General features: G+C 42.7%; 1 protein-coding gene across 11 annotated transcripts; it reads left to right on the top strand.

The window, feature by feature from the left end:
* Positions 1-1,883: 1,883 nt before the first annotated feature.
* LOC310807877 (ral GTPase-activating protein subunit beta-like) lies at positions 1,884-22,270 on the top strand (the record flags this gene model as incomplete). 11 transcript variants are annotated; one of them, XM_083674517.1, is made up of 32 exons in its annotated part: positions 1,884-2,030; positions 2,812-3,034; positions 3,223-3,425; positions 3,557-3,723; positions 4,148-4,334; positions 5,005-5,136; positions 5,456-5,634; positions 5,901-5,948; positions 7,564-7,715; positions 8,287-8,512; positions 10,117-10,318; positions 10,575-10,742; positions 11,159-11,270; positions 11,466-11,613; positions 11,844-11,908; positions 12,059-12,197; positions 13,434-13,555; positions 13,676-13,858; positions 14,114-14,262; positions 14,512-14,699; positions 14,932-15,035; positions 15,498-15,653; positions 15,979-16,023; positions 16,318-16,527; positions 16,796-16,954; positions 17,410-17,578; positions 17,894-18,016; positions 18,363-18,499; positions 18,807-18,915; positions 19,156-19,234; positions 19,940-20,088; positions 20,354-22,270. In XM_083674517.1, the coding sequence occupies exons 2-32, from the start codon at positions 2,858-2,860 to the stop codon at positions 20,545-20,547; spliced, it is 4,581 nt and encodes a 1,526-aa protein (XP_083530643.1). In that variant the 5' UTR covers positions 1,884-2,030; positions 2,812-2,857. The 11 variants fall into 11 exon arrangements, with proteins under 11 accessions (XP_083530643.1, XP_083530642.1, XP_083530639.1 ...); XM_083674516.1 differs by having other exon boundaries at positions 13,425-13,555; positions 15,501-15,653; XM_083674513.1 differs by having other exon boundaries at positions 13,425-13,555.
* Between the last annotated feature and the right edge of the window lie 976 nt (positions 22,271-23,246).

The following is a 23,246-nucleotide window of genomic DNA, read 5'->3' as shown; positions in this document are numbered from 1 at the left end:
GCCCCATTTATATTAACAAACTACACTGCCACTATTACAGCACACAAATCCTATGTACATTTATAAGATACTTGTCACTGTTCATTTGCCTGATCATTTATATTCATATTATGATTTTTAAGTGATATTACAGTTTCACAGACAAGGCAATTCTAAATAGAATATCCAATCAATTATAATAGGAGAGCCTACAAGTCCTTATGAGTATGTGAAACTGCAATCTTACATCACCAGACCAAGATGGTGACATCACCCTCCTGTGGTCCCCTTGGTAACACACTGGTGTGACGACCTTACTATTTCTTAAGGCCCATTGATTTTGTTAGCAGCCATTCAATGGGAGTCAGTTCTGAGAAGGGGAATTCTCTGCACGAGCATCAGACTTCAACATCAATTCACTTCACCTGGGGCCTGACTTGACTGACTACACTTTGATCCGTAGATCCAGGAGGGTTGAATGCTGTCTTGTCTGTTCTGATTGTTTAACCTCAGGCAACAACAACTGTTCAACAAAATTATTCATTGCTAGGCATTGCTTTCGGCTAGTGGGTAACATTGCAAAGTCTATTGAATCCAAGTACAACAGTAGGATTCAATTTAGCAACAATCCAGGCTGCTTGTACATACAGTATTGTAACTTCTAACAAGAAGGGACCTAGGCAAAAACATACAGAGAGGAAACTAGAATATAAATTATAGATATAAAACAATACAGTGCCACTGTTAAAGCCCCCCCCCCCCCATCCAATACAGACAAACAAAAAAATACAATAAGAATCAAAAACAATTCCCCAACCCATTACCCCTGCCCAGAATGCCTAAAACCACCCTCCCAAATGTGAAAAAAAAACACCCTCCCAAGGTTTTTAAGTTCCAATTGATTACACAGTTTATCACAGTTATTGACATAATCATTGTCATACATGGATATAAAATATGTGGGCTAAAACTATTCTTACTGCACTGTTTGTATGGCAATGCAAGTTAATTGCATCAAATTGTTTTCCCATTTGCATGAACTGTGTGCAAGTCTATTGGTGCGGCCCTCCAATTCTTACAATTAAGATTATTAATTATCGCCTTTGAGGTAACTTGAAGTTTTTAACATTGAGATATGTTGTGGTCTGCCATTGTGAAATTGGACTCTTCCTGGACTCTACACTACTAATTCTACTCTTTAAAAATAAAATATATATAACATATAACTATTTGAAGTTCCTTAGACTTTAAAATATAACCACTTAAGCTTCTTTAGACTATCAACTAGATAGTTCTTTAGAAATAAAAAAAGGTTCTATACCATGATTTAGAAATGACACCATACATGGTTCTATTTAGAATCATTTAGTGAACCCCCTATGGTTCCATTTCTATATATATTTTAGAGGTGCCCTAAATTTTGTATCAAAGTATAGAAGCTTTTTTGGTTCCATGTAGAACTCTAAGAGTGTAGATATTTTGGATGCAAGGTAAGAAGGGAGAAGATCGCCCCTTGGTGGAGTAAGGCATTACTGTATGTGTCGGGGTAGGTCAAACATAAAAGCAAGTGCCTACGAGAATAAATAATTTTTTATGAAAATGAAGAAAGTGAAATGATTTATCTGTGTGTGTGTGTGTGTGTGTGTGTGTGTGTGTGTGTGTGTGTGTGTGTGTGTGTGTGTGTGTGTGTGTGTGTGTGTGTGTGTGTCTTTTTTCTGATCACCTGCTGTGACTATAAAAGAGGAAGAGGGAGCTATTTATGAATGATGAGGGTTCACACACTTATGGGATGGTGCAACGGTGGTGCAGGTGTAAGCGTATGGTAAACCTGACACACAAGGGGGCGCTGCTCCTCCATACTGTATGTCTTCCTTATCCCGCTGCTAATGACAGCTGAGCTAAAAGGGCTTTGCATGACTTGAGTCGATAGGAGAGCATCATCCCAGCCTCGAAGTTGTGGTGATGGAGGATGGTAGCTAATATATCAATTTGGATAATCAAAGTTGTGAGGACGAGTCACCTTGTTATGCCAACCATTTATTTTGGATCAGGTAAATGACAGCTTATTGCGGTTAGCTAGCTTGTCAACACAACAGACTGACAGCAGCAAGCTAACGTTAGCTAGCCAGCTAATGATTCCAGCTAAGCTCGCTAGCTAACGTTACATGGTTGGTTGCCCAGTCTAGCCACATTTGCAAGTCGAATTTAATGTAAACACCTGGAAACATCAATGTTCGTTTGCTAGATAGCTAGTTGTGCAATGTTGACTCTTGACTTGTTAGCCAGCAGACTAATGAGTGCTAGCTAGCTAACATTAGCCGATATCTTGCTAGCTATGATGGCAGGAACAGATAGCACTAGCTGTAACTTTATGTTTCCTGGTTGTTGTGCTAGCCAGCTAGTAGCCCATAACTTTTAGCCACATAGGTAAACCTGTGCAGGACATTATTAGCTATCGTAGTATCTAGCTAGCAGGTCTACTGTTCGATTGTCATCTTTTATAAGCCTTATAGGTAGCTGGCCACAAGTATAGCTACCTCGTAGTTTGCTAGCTAGTAGTCAGCTAGCCCAAATGGCCAGCTAGTCTCCATTATTATGGTGTAGCCGTAGGCTAAATTCCATTAACCATGGCTTACAGAAACTAGTTACTAAGGTGTTAAGGAGGGGTGGATACTATTCGCTTTGGTATCATCACTTCAAGAATTCTCTGCTTATCATCTGCACATCCCTTGTCCCTGTTCAGTACTTTCAAATCACCTTGTCAGTCAAAAAAATATATTTGCGGTATAATTTTAGCTCGTAAACTTGATGTATTGGTGAACCTCTGTGCAGGTGGAGGCTGGTGGAAAGACTAGAGTGCTGCAGCAGCACCAGGAGCATGTACTCAGAGTGGCGTTCGCTGCACCTGGTGGTGCAGAGTGACCAGGGCCATCTCAGTGTCCTACACACGTACCCCGGAGGTGTGGGCTTGGAGGTGGCAAATGCCGTGGTCAAGCCCCTGGGGACGGCTGTCAGCCCTGTGGCCACTGAGAACATCCTCAAAACTGACAAAGAGGTGAGGAGTCTGTAAGGTCTGCTGCGTTTTTTTTTTTTTTTAATACAGACGCTATGGCACTCAGAGGTTAGCATTAGGCCCACAACAAGGACACTGATCATATGATGTATATAGAGTAAATTTGCTAATTAGCTTGTCATAGATAATCTCCCTTCATCTTCCTCTCCTATGATCCCTGATATTTCCAGGTGAAGTGGACCATGGAGGTGCTGTGCTACGGCCTAACTCTTCCACTTGAGGGGGACACAGTGAAGCTGTGTGTAGACGTGTACACAGACTGGATGATGGCCTTGGTAACACCCAGGGACTCCATCCCCCAGCCTGTGGTAAAGGAGCCTAACCTGTATGTCCAGACCATCCTCAAACATCTCTACAATGTCTTCCTACCCAGGTACTGTGACCACAGGCAAAACTGACAACATCCCCATTAGTTTCTGTATGTGAAGCACTTCTCACTTTTACTTATCTCACCCTCCATTTACTCTCTCTCTCCCTCCCTCCCTCCCTTCCTCCCCCTCTCAGGCCTGAGCAGTATAGTCTGAGCCACATTAGGCTGTGTCAGCAAGTCCTAACAGCAGTACAGAAATTGGCACGGGAGTCTGTCTCCATGGTGAGGGAGACCTGGGAGGTGCTGCTGCTCTTCCTGCTCAGGATCAACGACACCCTGCTGGCCCCACCCACCATTGGAGGTTAGCCATGGCCCCCACCACATCCTGGGTTTTTGTAAAACATCTGGTTATGTTCTGCTCTGATTTAAGATGACTGTCAGCCCCAGTGGGCGTTAACCAACTTGTTTGCCCATGGCTTGTTGCTAAGGATGTGATGTACAATGGGTGTGAGTTGCTAGGATCACAGAGTTGCTCCACCACATAACATTAAGTAAAATAATCTGTAATCAGATAATCAGTCTTATCTGAATCTGTAGTTCAATGTTCAATGAAACTGCCAACTGCATTTATTTTTTTTGTATTTATTGACATATGAATACAATTAATACTAACTCAACTGCCTATACCTCCTCCTTTTGAGTATCTGAACTTGGCAATGTTTGTCACTTGTCAGTCTCCTATTGGGATTCATTTGTCTCCTGTTGAACTTTGACTCTGTGCCCAGTTGGAGTGGCGGAGAAGTTGGCAGAGAAGCTGATGGCGGTGCTGTTTGAGGTGTGGCTTCTGGCGTGCGCCCGCTGCTTCCCCACGCCGCCCTACTGGAAGACGGCACGGGAGATGCTGGCCAACTGGAGGCACCACCCGCCTGTGGTGGAGCAGTGGAGCAGGGTGGCCTGCGCCCTTACCTCCAGGTGATGACCACGGTTTGGACTGACCTAAGAGGATGCATATCTCATATCTTTTTATGCACCGCTGAAAATGATGGCTCTCTGTTAGTTACTGTTAGTTACACTTGCGTTGTGAGGTATGTCATGAATGTTATACTGCAAAAACAGTACATTTGGATTATTTGTTTTTGAAAAGTCAGGGTGCTCCAAGGTTAACAGAACGTATTAACGTATTTGCCATTAAGCAGAAGCTTTTATCCAAGCTACTGTGAGGGCATTCATTTTTTGTATGGCCCCAGTGGGAATCAAGACCTGCTCGTACCATGCTCTACCAACTGAACCACATAGGGCAATGGTGTTGCTATAGCAGGTACTACTACCTAGGCTGCTTGCCACCTGATTTGTCTATCCAGTCAAATTGACTATTTGAATTCTGGGTGGCATTGTAAACTGTCATGTTGAAAATGCATACTGCATCAGTGGAAAGCTTATAACATGTTGAACCTTGTGCTTCCTCACAAAACTACTTGCCTCACAAGTTAAAGTTCTGAAGTTCTCCTGCTGATGTACAGGTGGATGGTATAAGTTTATATCCTAAGCGTTGCCTAGGATATAGAGTATGTGCTTTAATAGATGTGCCTACATAACACTTGGAGTGTGTTTTGTGTGCGTATGTGTGTGTTTTTCAATCCAGACTGTTGCGCCACACCCACGGCCCGTCATTTCCCCCCTTTAAAGTCCCTGATGAGGATGCTAATCGGATCCCCGTGGAGATGGACAACGAGTGTGTGGCGCAGACCTGGTTCCGCTTCCTCCACATGCTCAGGTACACAGTAACAATGCTGTTGTGTCCCTATACATGGCCTCCTTTCCTTCTCTCCTCTCCTCATGACCACTGACCAGTGGAAGCCCCAGGCTCTATTCAGTTAGGTGCAATGTAGCAGATAGGAAAGTTACTGTCAGTCTAGAGCTGATGAGACTCTTTAAGCTACGTGACAGAATATACAGTATTTTTATCAAAGCGTTTGGACACCTTTCGTCATCTCTAATAAACCCCAGAAAAAGTCATAGGGGGACTAGAACACAAAAGGCTGTATCAGTGGCTTCCTTTATGATTGACCCCCCCCCCCCCCCCCCCCTCATAGCAACCCAGTGGACCTGAGCAACCCAACGGTGGTGAGCACCACGCCCAAGTTCCAGGAGCAGTTCCTCAACTCCAGCAGTATCCCCCACGAGGTGGTGCTGCACCCCTGCCTCAAGCAGCTGCCCCAGATCTTCTTCAGAGCCATGAGTGGTGTCAGCTGCCTGGTGGATGCTTTCCTGGGTAAGAGAGCTCTGTCGATATGGCCCCTCCAGGTTCCAGTCATGGTGCAGTATAGGGTCCTTCTCAATTGTCTGTAATGATAATCCTTCGAAAACTGATAACTAGACTTCTAGAAGCGCTTCCTTGCCTTGCCTTCTCTACTTCATCTGAACAGATATGAAAACAGATAGTTAGATTAAAGCTAACTAGATTGGAGGATTCCTACCAGTAGTTATCTACTCAATATTCAAATGGAAACATATCAGTGTGCATTCCCCTCTTTGTAGGTGTCTCTGTTGAAAAGATGTCTGTGCGCGAGAGGCTGCTCTCTCATGGTACAGTGTAATAATCTCCAACTGACATGTCAATGATAAACTGGAACAGAGGGGCTTGCCTTGTCAATGAAATGGACAATTTCTATTCATGGTGATGGTGAAAGACCTGAGGTATTTCACTTGTGCTGTTTTGGACTGAATGCCATTGCCAGCTGATGCCAGATTTCTTTTTTCAAGCATTTTGTAACACTTGATACTTTCGAGTTAATTGGTCAACTTCTAGAGTTTGTCCATGTCTCCTCATATTGTTCAAGCACAAGTGGTATCTCTCAGTGACTCTATATATCTCTACCTATTTAACATCTTCAAACAATTGCATGGTGGTTTAAACATGGGGTCTCCTATAGAATATTTTAAACACAAATGTTATATTTTTAACAAGCCTAAGTATAAGCCTAATAAGTAATATTTGGGTTTACAAAAGTATTTTTTATACTTATATTTGTCTTGAAATGTCTAGTTGAATCGGGGCAGATGTGTCTGGTTATAAAAGGGTTACATATACAATATATATCCTTTGAATTTAGCTCCATGTGAACATGTATACAATTTATTTAGAGTCTTCATTCACAGAGTTGTTGCAGGTTTTGCTGCTTTAGAAAAGAGTAGCCCCAAGAGGAAACATCACAGTGACTTTGGCAGGTGGTTACCTGCCTAACATGCTGCAATAACCATAACCGTAGGCTATGTAGGTAGAGGGAGTTGTTTGGAAGCTTCCTGTGTTTTTTTTACATTTGCTTTACTTGTTTGTAACTGTCATGGAAAGTTAATGTGTGATTAAATGGATGAGTCATGTTTTGGATCATACATTACTGGTGTCCTGTACTGGTGGGGTGAAGGCAGTCTAAGATGAGACCTAATTCTCTTAAATTGCTGACTTTCCTTGTCTCCTATTCTGCCTCAACTGAAATATGAAAATTAATGGATAGGTAAGGTGAGAGAGCAAAATGGCTGAACAAAAATTGCCAGCCATTGTGCTCTCGCATTGTATTTGAATCTAATTTTTCTTGAAGTAGAAGAAGATAATTAAGGTTATTGGGAATCAGCCTTTTATTTCTAAGTGAGAACATAACGGTGCATTCTAGTCATATCGGAATGTAGTAAATACGAGTTTCCCACTTGGAAATAAGCACTTGAACGAGCCTCCAAGTCGGAGCTCCATGTGGGAAACTTGTGGTAGAAGGATAAGTTTACGAGTTGTGACGTTTCCTCACCTTCTCCGTAGGCAATTGGCTGTCAAAACGCTTAAACATAACTATCAACAGTTTTCATCTTTTCTGTACAGTTTTAAAAGTAGTTCCCTCGATGTCTCTCGAATGCAATAAGGAACACAAAAAGAAAAAACATTTCTAGTCCATGTTGTGAAAATAAGAAATTGACATGAGGTAGCTAGCTGCAATCATATCGGTTGTAGAGTTATTCTGACATCAGAAGCACTTGATTCATTGGCTCATGTTGTATTTATGACTTCACCAACGTCACCAACTGAGAAGCTCCGAGTTTCCTAGAACGCACCAATACTTGCAAGGACTGAAACAATCCTCTGCCATCATTGCTTGTTTTGACTGGTGTGGGTGTAGCTTAGTTTTCTGATCAGTCCTCTCCCTGTCCACAGGCATATCCCGGCCCAGGGCTGACAGTGCCCCTCCCACCCCGGTCAATAGACTGAGCATGTCCCCGCCCTCCTCTGCCAACAACACCACACCCCCACACAGCCGCAAGCAACGACACACCGTGGTCACCAAAACCACCAGCAAAATCTCAAACGTAAGTCCTCTCCGAATCCCCTTATTCTAAGCTAATGATGATACGTTTGCCTTTAGAAATGGCCACAAGGTGGGGGCGCTTAGTGGCATAGCACACTAATGTGCATACCATGTAATCGCAAGGTTCCTGGTTCGACTCCGACCCTCGACCTATCTTGCATGTCATCCCTCCTCTCTCTCCCATCTTCCTGTCAATCTCTACTGTCTCTATCCCAATAAAGCAGAAATGCTTTTTTTTTTACAAAAAAAAAAAAAAAATGGCCACAAGGTATGCCATGGTTAATTGCTTTCAATACAGGGAAGTAATACACTGGGAGTAGCTCACTCTAAACATTGTTTGCCCTTTTACGCATACCTTTCATCTACGTAATTTAGTTTCTCCCCTTTCTCTCATGGTGTACCACATTCCTCAAGTGTAGTCTCTCTTTTCACTAGACTTTATCGTAACCTCGATTATCAATTGCAACCCGTAATCCGATTAATCGCTCAATCCTGACCCTTGGTTATAAACTACATTGATTCTAACTTCCTGATTAGATATCCGCATGTTAACGATTGGCTGCTTCCAACAGGCAAGTGGCCAACAGGCCAAAGTGTCCCAGCAGCAGCAGCAGCCCTCGTCCTCCCCCACCCTGCTCTCCAGCCCCAACCAGAGCAGTTGGGAGACGCGGCCCCTGCCTGCCCCCGCCAGGCCTAAGGTCAACAGCATCCTCAACCTGTTTGGCCAGTGGCTTTTTGATGCCGCCCTGGTGCACTGTAAGCTCCACAGTGGCCTCAGCCGAGACCCCAGCATGACTGGTAAGGACTTGAGTGCCCCAAGACTGACCCAAGATGCTAACATTATGACATACTAGGCTTCCATTTCTGTGTGTTTTTTGGTAGGAGGGATTGTTTGCATGTGTGTGTGTGTGTGCGTTTGTGTTGGGTTATGGGTTGTATAGGTATGTTTTGATCACATGGGCGAATGTGTGTTGTTGGATGGAGGTGGGCGAGGGTCATTTTTCTCACCTCTCTCTCTCTCTCTCTGCAACTAGTTTATACTTTGCTCTAGTATTGCGGTGGAGAGAATAGTGGTTGTACGCCAACGAAACAAAGATACAACTTTTATTGACATTCAGCTGAAGAATGAGTTGATTGCAGTAGTCACAAGAGATTGCACAGTCACATGAATACAACAAATGTTAGTCAGCTTTGTTATTTCGTATAGTTCCATCTCTCTTTCCTTCAGTAGTCTTGTGCCTTATTACTGACAACACTATTATCTCTAGCACATGTGGTATTTAAACAAGCACCATGGATATGGAACACTATTTCTTCTCTTTTCATGTTTGGTTTTGGTGTTCCGTCCTGCATGCTGACTCTCTGTCTGCCATGTTTGATGTTCAAAAGTTTCAGGGTCAAAGGTCATCCATTGAGGAGAAAAACACAATTCATGCATTTATGAATTGACCAAATATTGATATGCTTTGATTTGTCTCCACTATTTCTGTTATCTTGCAGCCTCTTTTATCCAAATTCTCCTTTCTTATAAATCTTGTAAGTAGGAACAGCAGCTTTTCTCTTGATTCGCAGTAAGTTCTTGAATCCCGCTTTTGGTTTTCTTTCTCCATGATCATCGCCATCGTTGTTTTTCCCCCGTCATTCGAACGTTCTCCAATGTTCTCTCAATGTTCTCCAAGCGGAGATGGAATGGGAGCACAGACTCTCCACTTTCCCGACAGCGTTGCCAGCTTGTGACTACGCCACCACCACACATTCCAATGATTTTTTATTTAATCATTTATTTTTTGCCACTAACCCTTTTTGTTTGCCTTGAATTCAGCATAGTTGTCTTCTGATTTCCCCTTGTGTTCTTACTTTACTTGACTTTTGTTGATTTTGGTTTGGTGCCTCAATGCATGAAGTGAATGTCTGTACCTTGAGTGACAGTGATGTCATTGCAATGCAAGAACAAGGAAGCTGACACAGGGATTTTGCATTGATGTCTTGCAACTGACGTTCACTTTTGAAGTTTAAAGTCTCAGTTACACTCACTTATTAATGAAAAAGGATAGGCTAACTTTTTTTTTTTTGACAAACTCTTTGTGTCAGAAGTCCCTTTTTGCTGCTTATGTATGTATGTGAGTGTGTGTTTGAAGTGATTTAGGTCTGTATTTATGTTTGTCTTCATCCTCAGTGTGAGATTTGTCTCTGTCTTTTTGTGTACAGTTTGTGATTCAGTTTGTATGTTTCTTTATGTCTGTCTGTTATTTACGTTTACAATATTCAGTCCTTTTGTGTGTGTAACTTTCTCTTTATTTGTATAGGGTAAGTGTTTCTCTGTTTTTTAGCATGCATGTGTAAGGACAACCGCTTTGTCCCTTTTGGGCTCCTTTCACCGTTCCTCTTCCCCTCCTCCACAGCCATAGCCACCCAGGTGGGCCTGGAACTGAGGAGGAAAGGCTCCCAGATGTCCACCGACTCCATGGTGTCCAACTCCTTGTTTGACACCAGTGAGTTCCCTGAGAGCTACGAGGCGGGCCGTGCCGAGGCCTGCGGCACCCTCTGCCGCATCTTCTGCAGCAAGAAAACCGGAGAGGACATCCTTGCTGTTTACCTGTCTAGGTAAAAATTGCAGTTGTTCCTTTTAGCATGCTAACGGCTATGGTTGGCAATAACAGTAGCGTACATGGGGTGTGGTTAAGCTTAGGTTTAGCTGTGTTAGCCTGTCTGGTTTAGACCTGTTCCAGCTGATCCACCAAAGTGCTTTTCTCTCAAAGGTCCCCAGTTGGTCCACTTGAACTGTTTAATCGGACATACTGAAAATGATATATCTGTACGGTTTCCATTTGCGTCTGAAGAAGTTTGTTCATCTATGCAGGTTCTACATGGTTCTGATCCAGGGTCTGCAGATCTCAGACTTCATCTGTAGGCCTGTTCTGGCGAGCATCATCCTCAACTCGTCCTCTCTCTTCTGCTCAGACCTGAAGGGCATCAACGTGGTGGTCCCTTACTTCATAGCAGCTTTGGAGACCATACTCCCTGACAGGTAACCCAGATGTCAACACACAATGCTGTTTAACTGCCAAACGTGACAACCATTATGACAGTGGGCCTTTGAAACAAGATTGATTAGTTACTCTGTTGTCGTTGTTTATGGTCTGAACTACAGCCCATCTGATACCACAGGTCTTATACCAATGTCAGTGTTGATGACAAAGTGATTAGTGTTTGTACCGGTACAGTGTACACTGTACATTTGCCAGGTTCTAGAAAACTGAGTGTACTACAGTTACAGTTACCTATGGCCAGGTCCACTTAAATACTTTTGTGATGCCTTGTACTGAAACCACCGTGCAGTGGACGTTTTCCAGAGCTTTAAGTAATGTGATGTCTATGCTGTTAAATAAACCTCTGATGTTAAACCAACCCTGGCTATCATTGTCCCCACTGCCCCTTCTCCAGGGAACTGTCAAAGTTCAAACTGTACAACCCCACAGACCTGAGGAGAGCTTCCATCAACATCTTACTGGCCATGATGCCTCTACCACACCACTTTGGCAACGTCAAATCTGAGGTAGAAACCGGTCCAACTTCTTTTCTTGAAATACCTTATCCAGCCATGGGTGGTTTGGCAGTGTTGGGAGATTACAATACATCATTTAGTAAATAAACATATGTGATGTGATACAGTATATGATAATGTAATGTAGTGATGCCCCACAGTAACTTATTTGACTGACGTTGTTGTTGTTGTTGTTGTTGTCTGCAGGTTCTTTTGGAGGGGAAGTTCAGTGAGGATGACGGATGCCCCCATGACCAGCCTGTGTCATTCCTGTCCCTGAGACTACGTCTGGTCAACGTCCTCATTGGGGCCCTGCAGACAGAGACGGACCCCAACAACACCCAGCTCATCCTAGGTCTTTCGCTCACGACTACCCTCTTCTGCTCCTTCTCTCTGTTTGTCTCCCTCACTCTTATTCGCCTTTCTGTAGTTTTCCTGAATGCAGTCTCTCTCAGCCAGTATTACACAAACACGTCTACACACACATGCACACACACACACACACACACATGCTTTCACTCCTTCATGCTTGGTCTTTTTGTCTCTCCCTTCATTGTATTATATCTATCTTTTTCATTCTCTCAGGGGCGATGCTCAATATTGTCCAAGACTCAGCACTGTTGGAGTCCATCGGTGCACAAAATGAAACAGTAAGGCTTTTCGATATAAACAATAACTACCACTGTTTATCCTTCTCCATAACCTGATATCTGTGAAGAATAATGGAACTGAATTGAATGTACTGTGAAGTCTCTGTTCAAACCCACTGTCTCTTTTTCCCTGTGGTTGTATTGTATCAGGGCAGTGTTGATGGGAGCCACACAGGACTCAGGAGCCATAGCCGCACCAGCAGTGGCATCAGCCTCACCAGCGGGGGCAGCACTGAGGCAACCAGCCCAGACACGGAGCGCCCAGCTCAGGCACTGCTCCGAGACTATGGTGAGGACTTGCTATGTGATAACTATTAAGTATGATACATGCTGTAAATAATTAGCAACTAGCTAACATGATTACCTTTATTATTCTCACCGATTGGGAACAGACTTAAACTACTGCTACTAAATACTAGGTAGCATTACCAGCATTGTATTGAAACCATTTCACACTGACTTTAATAATGTTTAATGCTTTTGCTCTGATCCATTGCTACCTGGTGAAATGTTCCATAAATGAAACTGACTCGATTAACACTGTTCTTTTGTAGCCAACGTGGTTAAAGTGGTATACAGAATTAAAAAGCGATGGGTAAAATGTATCTGTATGTGACCCAAACACTCTTGTTTGCTGTGATGTTGTGCTTCTTAAACCGGAGAAGACACTTGCTTAAACTTTCTTTACTATTTTGAACCAATGAACCAAGAGAACTACCAACATAACTTGTATGGCATTTTTAAGATTACGTTTTTCCTAACGTGGCTAATAATTTCAGAACTCCAAAACTCAATATGTAAGAAAGTGCAGCCGTTTCTTTCTCCATAAAGTGTGAATTCCACTGTTCTCCTCTGGAAAGCTTAACTCTTCCCTCTACTTCATGCTGGACCTGATGGTCCATTCATATTGTATTTTTACACCTGTGTGCGGTGGTATGAAAGCCTGCTCTACCAACATGATCAGATGTCATGGCCCTGTTTGAATTTTATTGAAATGCATCCTCCCTTCCTCACTACCTTGAGAAAATCACTGGCCTGACATGACTTCATTGGTGAAAGTAATTAGGTAACCAATCATGTTATTTCAGTGATTAGTCTTAAATGAATGAGGGGCCCACGAGGTGCATCTCAGTGTAATGTAGCCTCTTCTTCTTGTCTTCTGTCCTTCATCTGCACTGATTATGGAAATAAATGGATAGGTGAAAGCAATATGTCAGCGGTATACTTGGAGACTTTCACCTGTCTGGTTCTTCTAGACCAGTGTGAATGAAGAAAAGGGTTTTAGCCACTTAAGACTACTGAGATTCACCCAAGGACTAAGTAGAAACCTACAAAACCTTTTCTTTCTATAACGCATCAACACTTACGTTTCCCTCAAAATGACCATAGCATTAGCGGCTAATGGTTAGCGGCTAACGATTAGCCCCATAGAGTTGAGTGCTAACTGGCAGCCCTGTTGTTCCTGTCCTGCTCTTCTCTGTGGTGGTTGGTTTTTCTGGGGTGTTATATCCTGTAGCTCTTCCAGATACGGCGGCGGGCCTCCTGGTGCGCAGCATCCACCTGGTCACCCAGAGGCTCAACTCCCAGTGGAGGGCAGACATGAGCATCTCACTGGCCGCCCTGGAGCTGCTGGCTGGTCTGGCCAAGGTAAACATCACTACACCAACTCAACTCAACACAGACCTAACCTAACCATGTCCATCTTGACTTCTCACACCATCTCCTGAGATGCATGCTAAGCTTGTGTGTTTCTGACTCTGATCCCAGGTAAAGGCTTGCGTGGACTCGTCGGACCGTAAGCGTGCGGTCAGCTCCGTGTGTGGTTACATCGTGTACCAGTGCGGTCGCCCGGCACCCCTACACTCCAGAGACCTCCACTCCATGATTGTGGCTGCCTTTCAGTGCTTGTGTGTGTGGCTGACGGAACACCCAGATATGCTAGATGAGAAGGTAACCTATCTATCCACTATTAATGGTCAAACAAGACTTTGCTTTTGTTTATGTTTAATATTGTTATGTAAGACCAGAAATGGCAGTGCTAACTATATCTATCCATCCTATAACTAGGACCCTGAGTTCTTCCTTGTCAGTTCACGTGGCTCGAAAAAAGACACTAGTTAGAATACTCCAGAGGCCATACATTAACTTTAACCGAAGATTACCATGCCTGTTGCGTGTTGACCATGTCGGTTTTCTTTCTGTCAGGACTGTCTGGTGGATGTGCTGGAGATAGTGGAGCTGGGCATCTCCGGCAGCAAGTCCAAACAGGAACAGGAAGTGAGGCACAAGGACAACAAGGAGCACAACCCCGCCTCCATGAGAGTGAAGGACGCTGCCGAGGCCACACTTTCCTGGTGAGACTGATATTCAATCAAACCAAGTAACCGGGATTCCTGGCACGTGAAAAGAGTTTAAAGAATAAACCTGATGTTTTCTAATGACAATGCTTTGCTATGTACGTTAAGTCCCCGTTGGCATCGTCTCAAATGTGTACTGTAGCTTACTGTAAAACACTGACTTCAAATCAAATATGTCATACACAGGTACAATATAATGCAGTTTTTACAGGAAAAATGACTTGACTTCTTTGCCACCTCCCACAGTATCATGCAGGTCCTCGGGGCATTCCCGTCCCCCAGCGGGCCAGCCTCCACCTGCAGCCTGCTGAATGAGGACACCCTGATCCGCTACGCCCGGCTTAGTGCAACGGGACCCAGCAACTTCCGCTACTTTGTCCTGGACAACTCGGTAATCCTGGCCATGCTGGAGCAACCACTGGGCAACGAACAGAGTGAGTGGAGCCAATATGAGCGGCTGGTACCAATATGCCACTGTTTCAGTCAAAATGATGATGATGGTCAACTTCATTTATATATTGCAGATTTTATGCAGGTACGGTCAAGTTCAGTGCACTGTGCAATACAAATACGAAGAGCAAAAAAAACAACTCAAGAGCATAGTGAGGGTCAGCCAGAGTAAGGAAGAATGTGTAGAATCTACAAATCATGCCCCTGTCTCTGCAGACCCCAGCCCCTCAGTGACGGTGTTGATCCGTGGGATGGCAGGGAGACATGCCTGGACCCTGCAGCTTTTCCACCAGCCAAGGGGGGCGCGTGCCAACCAGAGGGTGAGAAGAGTTTACCCACCACAACACCAACGCTATACCAGTCACATCATATGACTTCCCATTTTATGTATACATTTAGCCAACCAATTAAAACTGTTCCCAGAGGTCTTCGTAGTGCATATACTTTTTGCAGTTCAATACTCAACAGGTATAGAATTGTATATTATAAAGGTTTATATCAGCTGTAATTATCAATTAGCATTATGAAATCTTACGGCTACTTCTTTTTATAATGTCTTGAAAAAGGCAACTAGCTGAATCGTCAAGCACTGGCTCACTTTCTTTTTTTTTATTAAGTTATTGCTAAAAACATTAAGAGAAGTCTAAGAAGAAAAAAAATCGAACAATGCGCAAAGACCTCACTCTATGTTACCATATTCTAAGGAAATATATTTTCCTTTATCCTTACTTAATTGTACTAAACTCTATTTCTGTTCCATATTCTGTTCTTCTCTCCTACAGCAGGTGTTTGTCCCTGAGGCGCGCCCGGTGCCCAAGGACGACGTGGGGATTCACTACAACGTCAAACAGAGGCCCTTCCCAGAGGAGGTGGACAAGATCCCCCTGGTCAAAGCTGATGTCAGCATCCCTGACCTGGATGATATCGTCAACAAGGAGGTGAGAGAGGAGAGACATATGGGATATAGGCTCTGTTCTAATAGTTTTTTAATACATCCTTCCTTCCTCACTTGATAGTAGTTATTGATCTAATGTGATTGGACAGGTCTAAGTGAGCCTCTTACTGCATTGCTTTTACCACTCATGTCTTGTCAGATCAGTGATTTCTTCAAGGAAGATAAGGATGCACTTTCTAAATATTCCCGAAAAAAAAAAAAAAAGGGGCCATAATTAAGACAGAATATACAAAAGGAGGATATATAATCTTAAATGATTGTGGTTAATTGTCACTGATATGGAATCAAGTATGTTTATGAATTGGCAGGAAGAAGCCAGAGTTACATGCACCCCACAGTATAACCACCCACACGTGAGTTATCCCTTCCTTCAGAAGACAGAGAGAGGGGTCAACCAAAGGTCAACCAGATCACACTCAAAAACGGGTTTTGATTGAAGTTCTCAGACTAACAATAGTCTGTTCCAGGTAGCAGAGGTTAAGTTGTGGTAGAGGGTTGTGTGTGGTGAGGTTTGGAGGTTGTGGGATAATGGTGTGGTTTGGAGGTTGTGGGATAATGGTGTTAACCTAAAGTGTGTGCGTGTGCGTGTGTGTGTGTGTGTGTACTATGCATCACACGCCTCTTCTTTTACTTCCTCCTCCTCTCAGCTGGAGCTGCAGCATGATAGGCTGCGCAGCATCATGACCAAGCAGATCGATTACGAGAGTACTCTTGAGCACCATAGCGATGACCTCTGGAGGTCAAAGCCCTTCCCAGACCCCCTCACCGACTGCAAACCCCCTCCACCCTCCCAGGAGTTCCAGACAGCCCGCCTCTTCCTCTCTCACTTTGGCTTTCTGTCTTTAGAGGCACTAAAGGTTGGGAACTATAGTTTTAAGTCAATAGTTGGGCGATATAGTATCATATGTATTTCAATAGACAGGTGCTTGTGGTCTAACAATACGAGACACAATGTTGTGGTTTGCCTACCTTGTCTTTGGCTAAGCAGCTGCTATCTTGCATTACCGATTGTAATGATGTCCCGAAAAAGACCGAGTTTAATGGAACTGCAGTCCCTTTGCTGGTTGACAATGTCATTTGGCAAGCTTTTGTTTAGAGTCTTATCTGAATCTCTCTGCCTCTCAGGAACCGGGCAACAGTCGCCTACCCCCTCACCTCATCGGACTGGAGTCCTCTTTGCCGGGTTTCTTTGACGACATTGCTTACCTGGACCTGTTGCCGTGCCGACCCTTTGACACTGTCTTTGTGTTCTATGTAAGGGCAGGGCAGAAAAGCAGTCACGAGGTGAGAAATCACAATTATTTTTTTTGGTTCATACCGAGTGTGAGTCCATCTCCTCTATTGGGAAGGGGTATCTCCGGTTCTGGAAGGGCTGCTGTGTTTATGTAGACTTTGGTTTCAGCCCAGCTCTGACACATTTGATTCATCTAATCCAGGTCTAAATGGAAAACCACCATTCTTTCAAATATTTGAATCAGGTGTGTTGGTTGTGCAGGGCTGGAACAAAAGCCTGCCCACACCAGCACTGACCCTGCTCATCCCTGCTGGCCATCCAGGTCAAATGGTCTTACTCTTTTTCTATGCATTTGTATTTTTAGACGGGTACTGTAAGATCTGTGAAGCGTTGTTGAGCATCATTGGCTGTATATACCATTCTGGCTGCTGCATACTATGCCTGCCAGATTAAATGGCTCCTCAGTGATAAAAAAAAAAAAAAAGTGTATTGAATTGAATTGAAGATCCTAAGGAATGTGGAGTCATCGTCCAGTGTCCAGCCCCACTTCCTGGAGTTTCTGCTGTCCCTGGGCTGGCCTGTGGACGTGGGCCACCACCCTGGCTGGACCGGACACCTGGATACCAGCTGGTCCCTTAACTCTTGCAATGACAACAACGATGCACAGCAAACTGGTGAGCCACCTGCTGAGGAAACGGCCAGAGAATTGAACCTAGGTTGTCAAGTGTAACCCATCGACCATTGAAGAAAGTGTTAACTGGTTGTGTTGAAGCCAGGGTGTTAAATGGAAACCAAAACAGTTTATTTTGGTCTCAGGAAAGGGAATGGTTAAGGAACAGATATCAAGGTCTTCAGTCAGTTGTAACTCACTCACTGATACAGATGATGTTAGCTCACTGAGCTAAAACCGAGGCGTTATCTCTGGAGGCCCAAAACATGTCCAAAAGACAAGGTGAATGTTGAATGGTTCATATGTTTTGGTTCTATAGAGGAGGCAGCTACACCACAGGACACGGGTGGTTCTGTTTTCAATGGGGAGAAGAAGGTGCTATACTATGCAGACGCCCTGACTGAGATCGCCTTTGTCGTCCCGTCGCTGACAGACTCCTCGGGTCAGTATTTCATTATAATCAAATGAAGAATCTGGTATGCTTGACTTATAATAATATAGAGGTTGTCTCCTAGACTTTGTGTCATGGATTCACCAACTCTGTAGTGTTTCTTTCTCACTCTATGGCATTGACATCCATACTAAACATGTGTTCATACATTACAGTGATAGTAATACATCTTGTGTGATATTTCACAACAGGAATATGCATAATATTTATTTATGAAATGCTTCCTAAAATATGGCATTACAGCACAGTGACAATAAACAACATATCATTAGAACATGCAGCAATGCGACAATCACTTTATGACCCCTGATTTTGGTATGCATGACTTTGTTTGCAGAGAACTCCTCAGTGCACAGCGACTCAACAGTGGAGGCTGACACACACTCCGACCTCCCGCCTAGTGTACTCAGACAGCCTAACCTCACACTGGACCTTTTCCCAAACCACTCAGACAACCTAGAGTCTGCCAAAAGGGTAACTTTCAATCTTACATTCAGAAAAAGTTTGGCATGATGATGATAATGACACATACAGTACACATTTTGAGTTTTTGTATCGGCTAAAGCTAAGAATTCAGCTTTACAAGTATGAAATTGTGGAAATATTATGGTCAAATTAATCAAATTAGTTTTAAACTTTAATCTTCAATACAGTGGATCTACTTCTGGACGGGTATTTAATTGTTTGGAGATATTACGTTCGCTAAATTGATGTACTGTACAGTTAAATGATTAGATATTTGAACAACTGCTTGCCTACATGTGTGGTCTTGTCCCTCCAGCTGAGTCCTACGGTGAAGACAAAGAGAGGCTCCACAGGAAAGGCTGCTCCCCCGCTGGGGCCTGAAACTAAGGTGCTGGTGGTTTGGGTGGAGCGCTATGATGACATCGGTAAACAACCAAAAACCTCTTGCATCCTCTTACAGTTTCACTTGCATCCTCTTACAGTTTCATAGCACTGAATTCTGTATCGTTTCTGCCTTGTGTGGTAGAAGACCGTGATCAGTGAAGTTGTACTGTTCAGTCAGTGAGGCCATGTTATGGCTTACAAGCAGAGGTCGTAACCTCCAAATTGAGAAACTGTTGAATGCAGGCACTAAAATGGCCCCATTTTGTTATTTCTTTCTCTAGACAACTTCCCTCTCTCTGACCTCTTGGCGGAAACCAGCACAGGGTTGGAGGCAAGCCTCAACAACAGCACTTCCTGCAGGTATAGAGGCCAACGCCTAGCCACATACTAACACGCAGTTTTATGGCCATGCTTTAAACATTAAAGAGTGAGTCAGTCATTCTAAGAGGAATAAGAGGCACAAACATTCAAACAAGCAGAAATCAATTCCAACAGGATGCTTGTCAACATGTTTATTATACCGAGACACTGAGTTACTTCTTTTAGCTCTATACTCCAACAGTTTGGATTTGAAATCAAACAATTACTATCAAGGTAGACATTCTCAGCTTTAATTCGACTTTCATTGATGTCAATTCCAGGCAAATGCAAAGCCTAGAATCAATACGAGACATTGACAGCTCTCTTATGCCTGCACAAATGATGTGATGGAACACACCTGACTTACCAGAAACCTGAAAAAAGAAAGCATTGAATTAAAGTTGAGAATCTCTATTTTAACCTCATACTGTGATTGTTTGTTTAAAATCCAAACTGTTGGAGGATAGAGCTAAAAGAAGACAAAATGCTTCCTCTTTCCAATACTTATGGAGGGCACTGTATTATCATTACACAATACATACATATTATTCACAATTATTTTTTTTTACAGTTTTGCAACAACATTTACCCGACAAAAAAAACAAGGTCTCTATTGTCACCCAATGTTTTCTCCAAGGCTGAAAGAAACCCGTAACACACTGTTTTTTCCTTGACCTTATCCCTCTTTCTCCTACCCTCCCCCAGGTCAGGGTTATTGGAGAAGGATGTCCCTCTGATCTTCATCCACCCACTGAGGACGGGCCTGTTCCGGATCAGACTCCATGGAGCCATGGGCAAGTTCAGCATGGTCATCCCCCTGGTAGATGGGATGGTGGTCAGCCGCAGAGCACTAGGTGATCTATCTCTCTCGCTCTTCCTCCCACTTGTCTATTTCCGTTTAGGCCAATTTGCAAAATGTTTCATCCACTTGCACGGAGATACCATTATGCTATTTCCTTGAGGTTATCCAAAGTGAATTATGTTATCGAATGGAATTTCAACCATAATATTTAATTGTGGCTGGACTGTGCTTTCTACAAATCATGTTCCTCATTCACTCAACTGGGCATTTTGTTCACTTCGATCCTCCAATGTTTTTTTTGCTGGTTGTTCTCCCAGGGTTCCTGGTCCGACAGACAGTCATCAACGCGTGCCGGCGGAAGAGGCTGGAGAGCGACTCTTACAACCCGCCCCACGTCCGCAGGAAGCAGAAGATCGCGGAGATTGTCCACCGCTACCGCAACAAGCAGCTGGAGCCGGAGTTCTACACCTCTCTCTTCCAAGAGGTGGGGGAGGGGAGGCCTCACCTTTGACCCCACCCTCTTGTAAGAACACTGACACACTCACACAGACCCAGATTCTCTATATTTATACTGTACTATTTTGTTATTTATATCAACTCTTGTCTCTGCCATTTACTTCAAGAGCAAAGTGTCAAAAAAGGTACAAAGGTGCGAAAGATTTGTACGCACATCTGAGCCTAAGTCTTTGGGTGGCCCTCTCAATTAAGCTTTGGGTGGTTAACATTATCAGTTACAGTACATCCTTATGTAAGTCCATGCTTTGTGGCAACAGTTTCTGCTTTTCTTTAATTGCAATATAATAGTCTACACGTTGGCCTTTTATATAATTGTAAAGAAGAAGTCCTCCATTTTAGAGTGTTTTTAAGAAGTTATGTAGGCTGACAGATATTGTTCTTACAATGAAGTAGACCAGTCTTATTCCAGCTATTCACCATTTTGACTTTTAGGTCATATTGCACTGTTGGTGTATTGAGATGTGAATTTTGCACCTGAGGTGTTTCTGTTCCCGACATCTGCAAGTCACTTAATCCCACATGACAGTGATGTCTATACTGGATTTCGTGAAATGTCATAGCCTTGACTCATGACTATTTTGTAGAGAAATCAGATTGAGTCCATCACCCATCTATATCACAAATGTACCTTCTGTGGTGATGAAAAAGATGTTGTTGGTCACTTGAATGAATGAGACCATCTTAAACCTTTTAGATAGTCTTTGGTTCTAAATCATATGCTCCTTGTTTCACTTGATGGCAAGGTTTACCATTATGTTTGTATGAAGTGCAGGTGAAGCAGAGTTACATATGATTTTGATTGATTGGTAAACAAAATGATGATCTGTCTAAGATTTTCATGGTCACCTTAAATAACTGAATTAGTTTGCTCTATCTTAACAATCATGAGTCTATTTTGTTTACTTTGTTGATTGCAATCGGTTTACTTGATTTTGTTTACTTACTGTACTTCAGTCATGAAACCCTTTACTGTCTGCCTGTAAAAATGTGAATGTGAATTATTTATCTCAATGTTTAACGAGGACAACCTCATTTATTCCTTTTCCTTTTCTTATGGGAAGTCTTAATGCACTGACTGAGCACATTTGATTTTTATATTTCGTTTATTATGTTACATTTTGTCCTTTTTTTTGCAGTCTGAAGTTTGTAAAACCCTTATTGTTCTATCTTATGAAACTGGAATTATGAGGTTTATTCAATGGTTGTTTTTTTTTTTTTTTTTTTTATCTAGCATATGAAACTGATCATGTCTCACATTTTGATAATTTTATGAGTTTGTGCTTTTTACACAGGCCTATAACTTTATGTGAAGGAAAGAATAATCCATTAAATACGAATCAAAGCAATCGCATACAATCATTCATCTTATTCTAAATTGCTCTACCAAACTAATTTGTTTGGCAATTTTAACTTGATGTACAGACTGGGATGATTATATGTAAATATACAAAGTGGAAGGTATATCAGTTGTCTGTTGCATTCCTCATTTGAAAACGCAAAAAAAATGTTTTATGTATGCACATTCTTTGAGAATCACATTGGATATTGAATGTAACGTTAATTCAACTAGGGGGCGGGGGACGAGAAATCTATGTAACCGTATAACATTTTCATTTCTTGCTATTGATCTCCGACCTTTGTTTACAGGGTGTCATTGAGGAATAAAGTAAAATTACACTTTAAACTTTCCTCGCAAACTTTATTTGGTTTATAATGACATCGTTTACGCACAATGTGTTATTCAATTAAAACCGCACTGGAGTTAATCCGCACTGCTGAAAAACCCATTCATATTTACTTTTAGCCTGAAGTTTTTTTGATGAAACAGTTGATAGTGATTAGTAGAACATTATCTACACAGGAACATGTTTACCGCAGTGCATATCACCCTATTGAACAAAACGAATGTAACACCAAAGCAGAGTTAGGTGGGGTTTGTGAAACTTTTTGTGGCGTTAACGGTTCTCTCGGTTTATGTGTAGGTCTATTGACAGTGGAAAACAGGATGTTCACGCAATGAGCCAGAGTAGGCATATGTGCGTATTGCCTATCTATCTGACTCATTTTCACACCATTCTTGAAGCGTGAGGTGTCAAAGTCGATACTTGTCTTGACATTTTGCATTGCTTTGTGGGTTGATTACAAAGTTGCCTTCAGGTGTGGCAGAGTGGAGCGTTTACTAGCCACTCAGTTTGAGGAAACATGATAATTGACTAAATGATTCACTATTGAACAAATTATATTCAAGTATTCCACTAGATGGCCTCTTGCTCTCACGTTTAATCTGTTTTCTTAAACGCGCTCTTGCAACTATTTTTTGTGAGTCGTCAGCTGGCACTAAATATTTGTTTGCCCCTCTCAAGTGATACATTAATACATTGATTATTATTTTAGAATTTAAAGCTTCAATGCCATTGTTTTTGGCTTCATTATCAGTTTTTAATCCCATTGACCTGTTCATCATTTAATAAACAATTGTTTTTACCGACCATGTAGGCTAGGATATTTGTTCCATGCCTAAAGGGAATATTACATGCGTAAAATAGAATCTTATTCGAAGCGTCTAGAAGTTATTTTGAATCATTAAGAGGTTGATATGGCCTATGTATTGAACATAAATGAGTTATCATGATAACTTATAGACGGTCCCTTGACTGCTGCTCGTCCGAAAGCCACCAGGTTAGCGTTTTCACT

The sequence above is a fragment of the Argentina silus genome, assembly GCF_951799395.1.
Source record: "Argentina silus genome assembly, chromosome: 8".
Classification (NCBI taxonomy): Eukaryota; Metazoa; Chordata; class Actinopteri; order Argentiniformes; family Argentinidae; genus Argentina; species Argentina silus.
The sequence above is the reverse complement of the archived record's forward strand: the minus strand, read 5'-3'. Positions and strand labels throughout refer to the sequence as shown.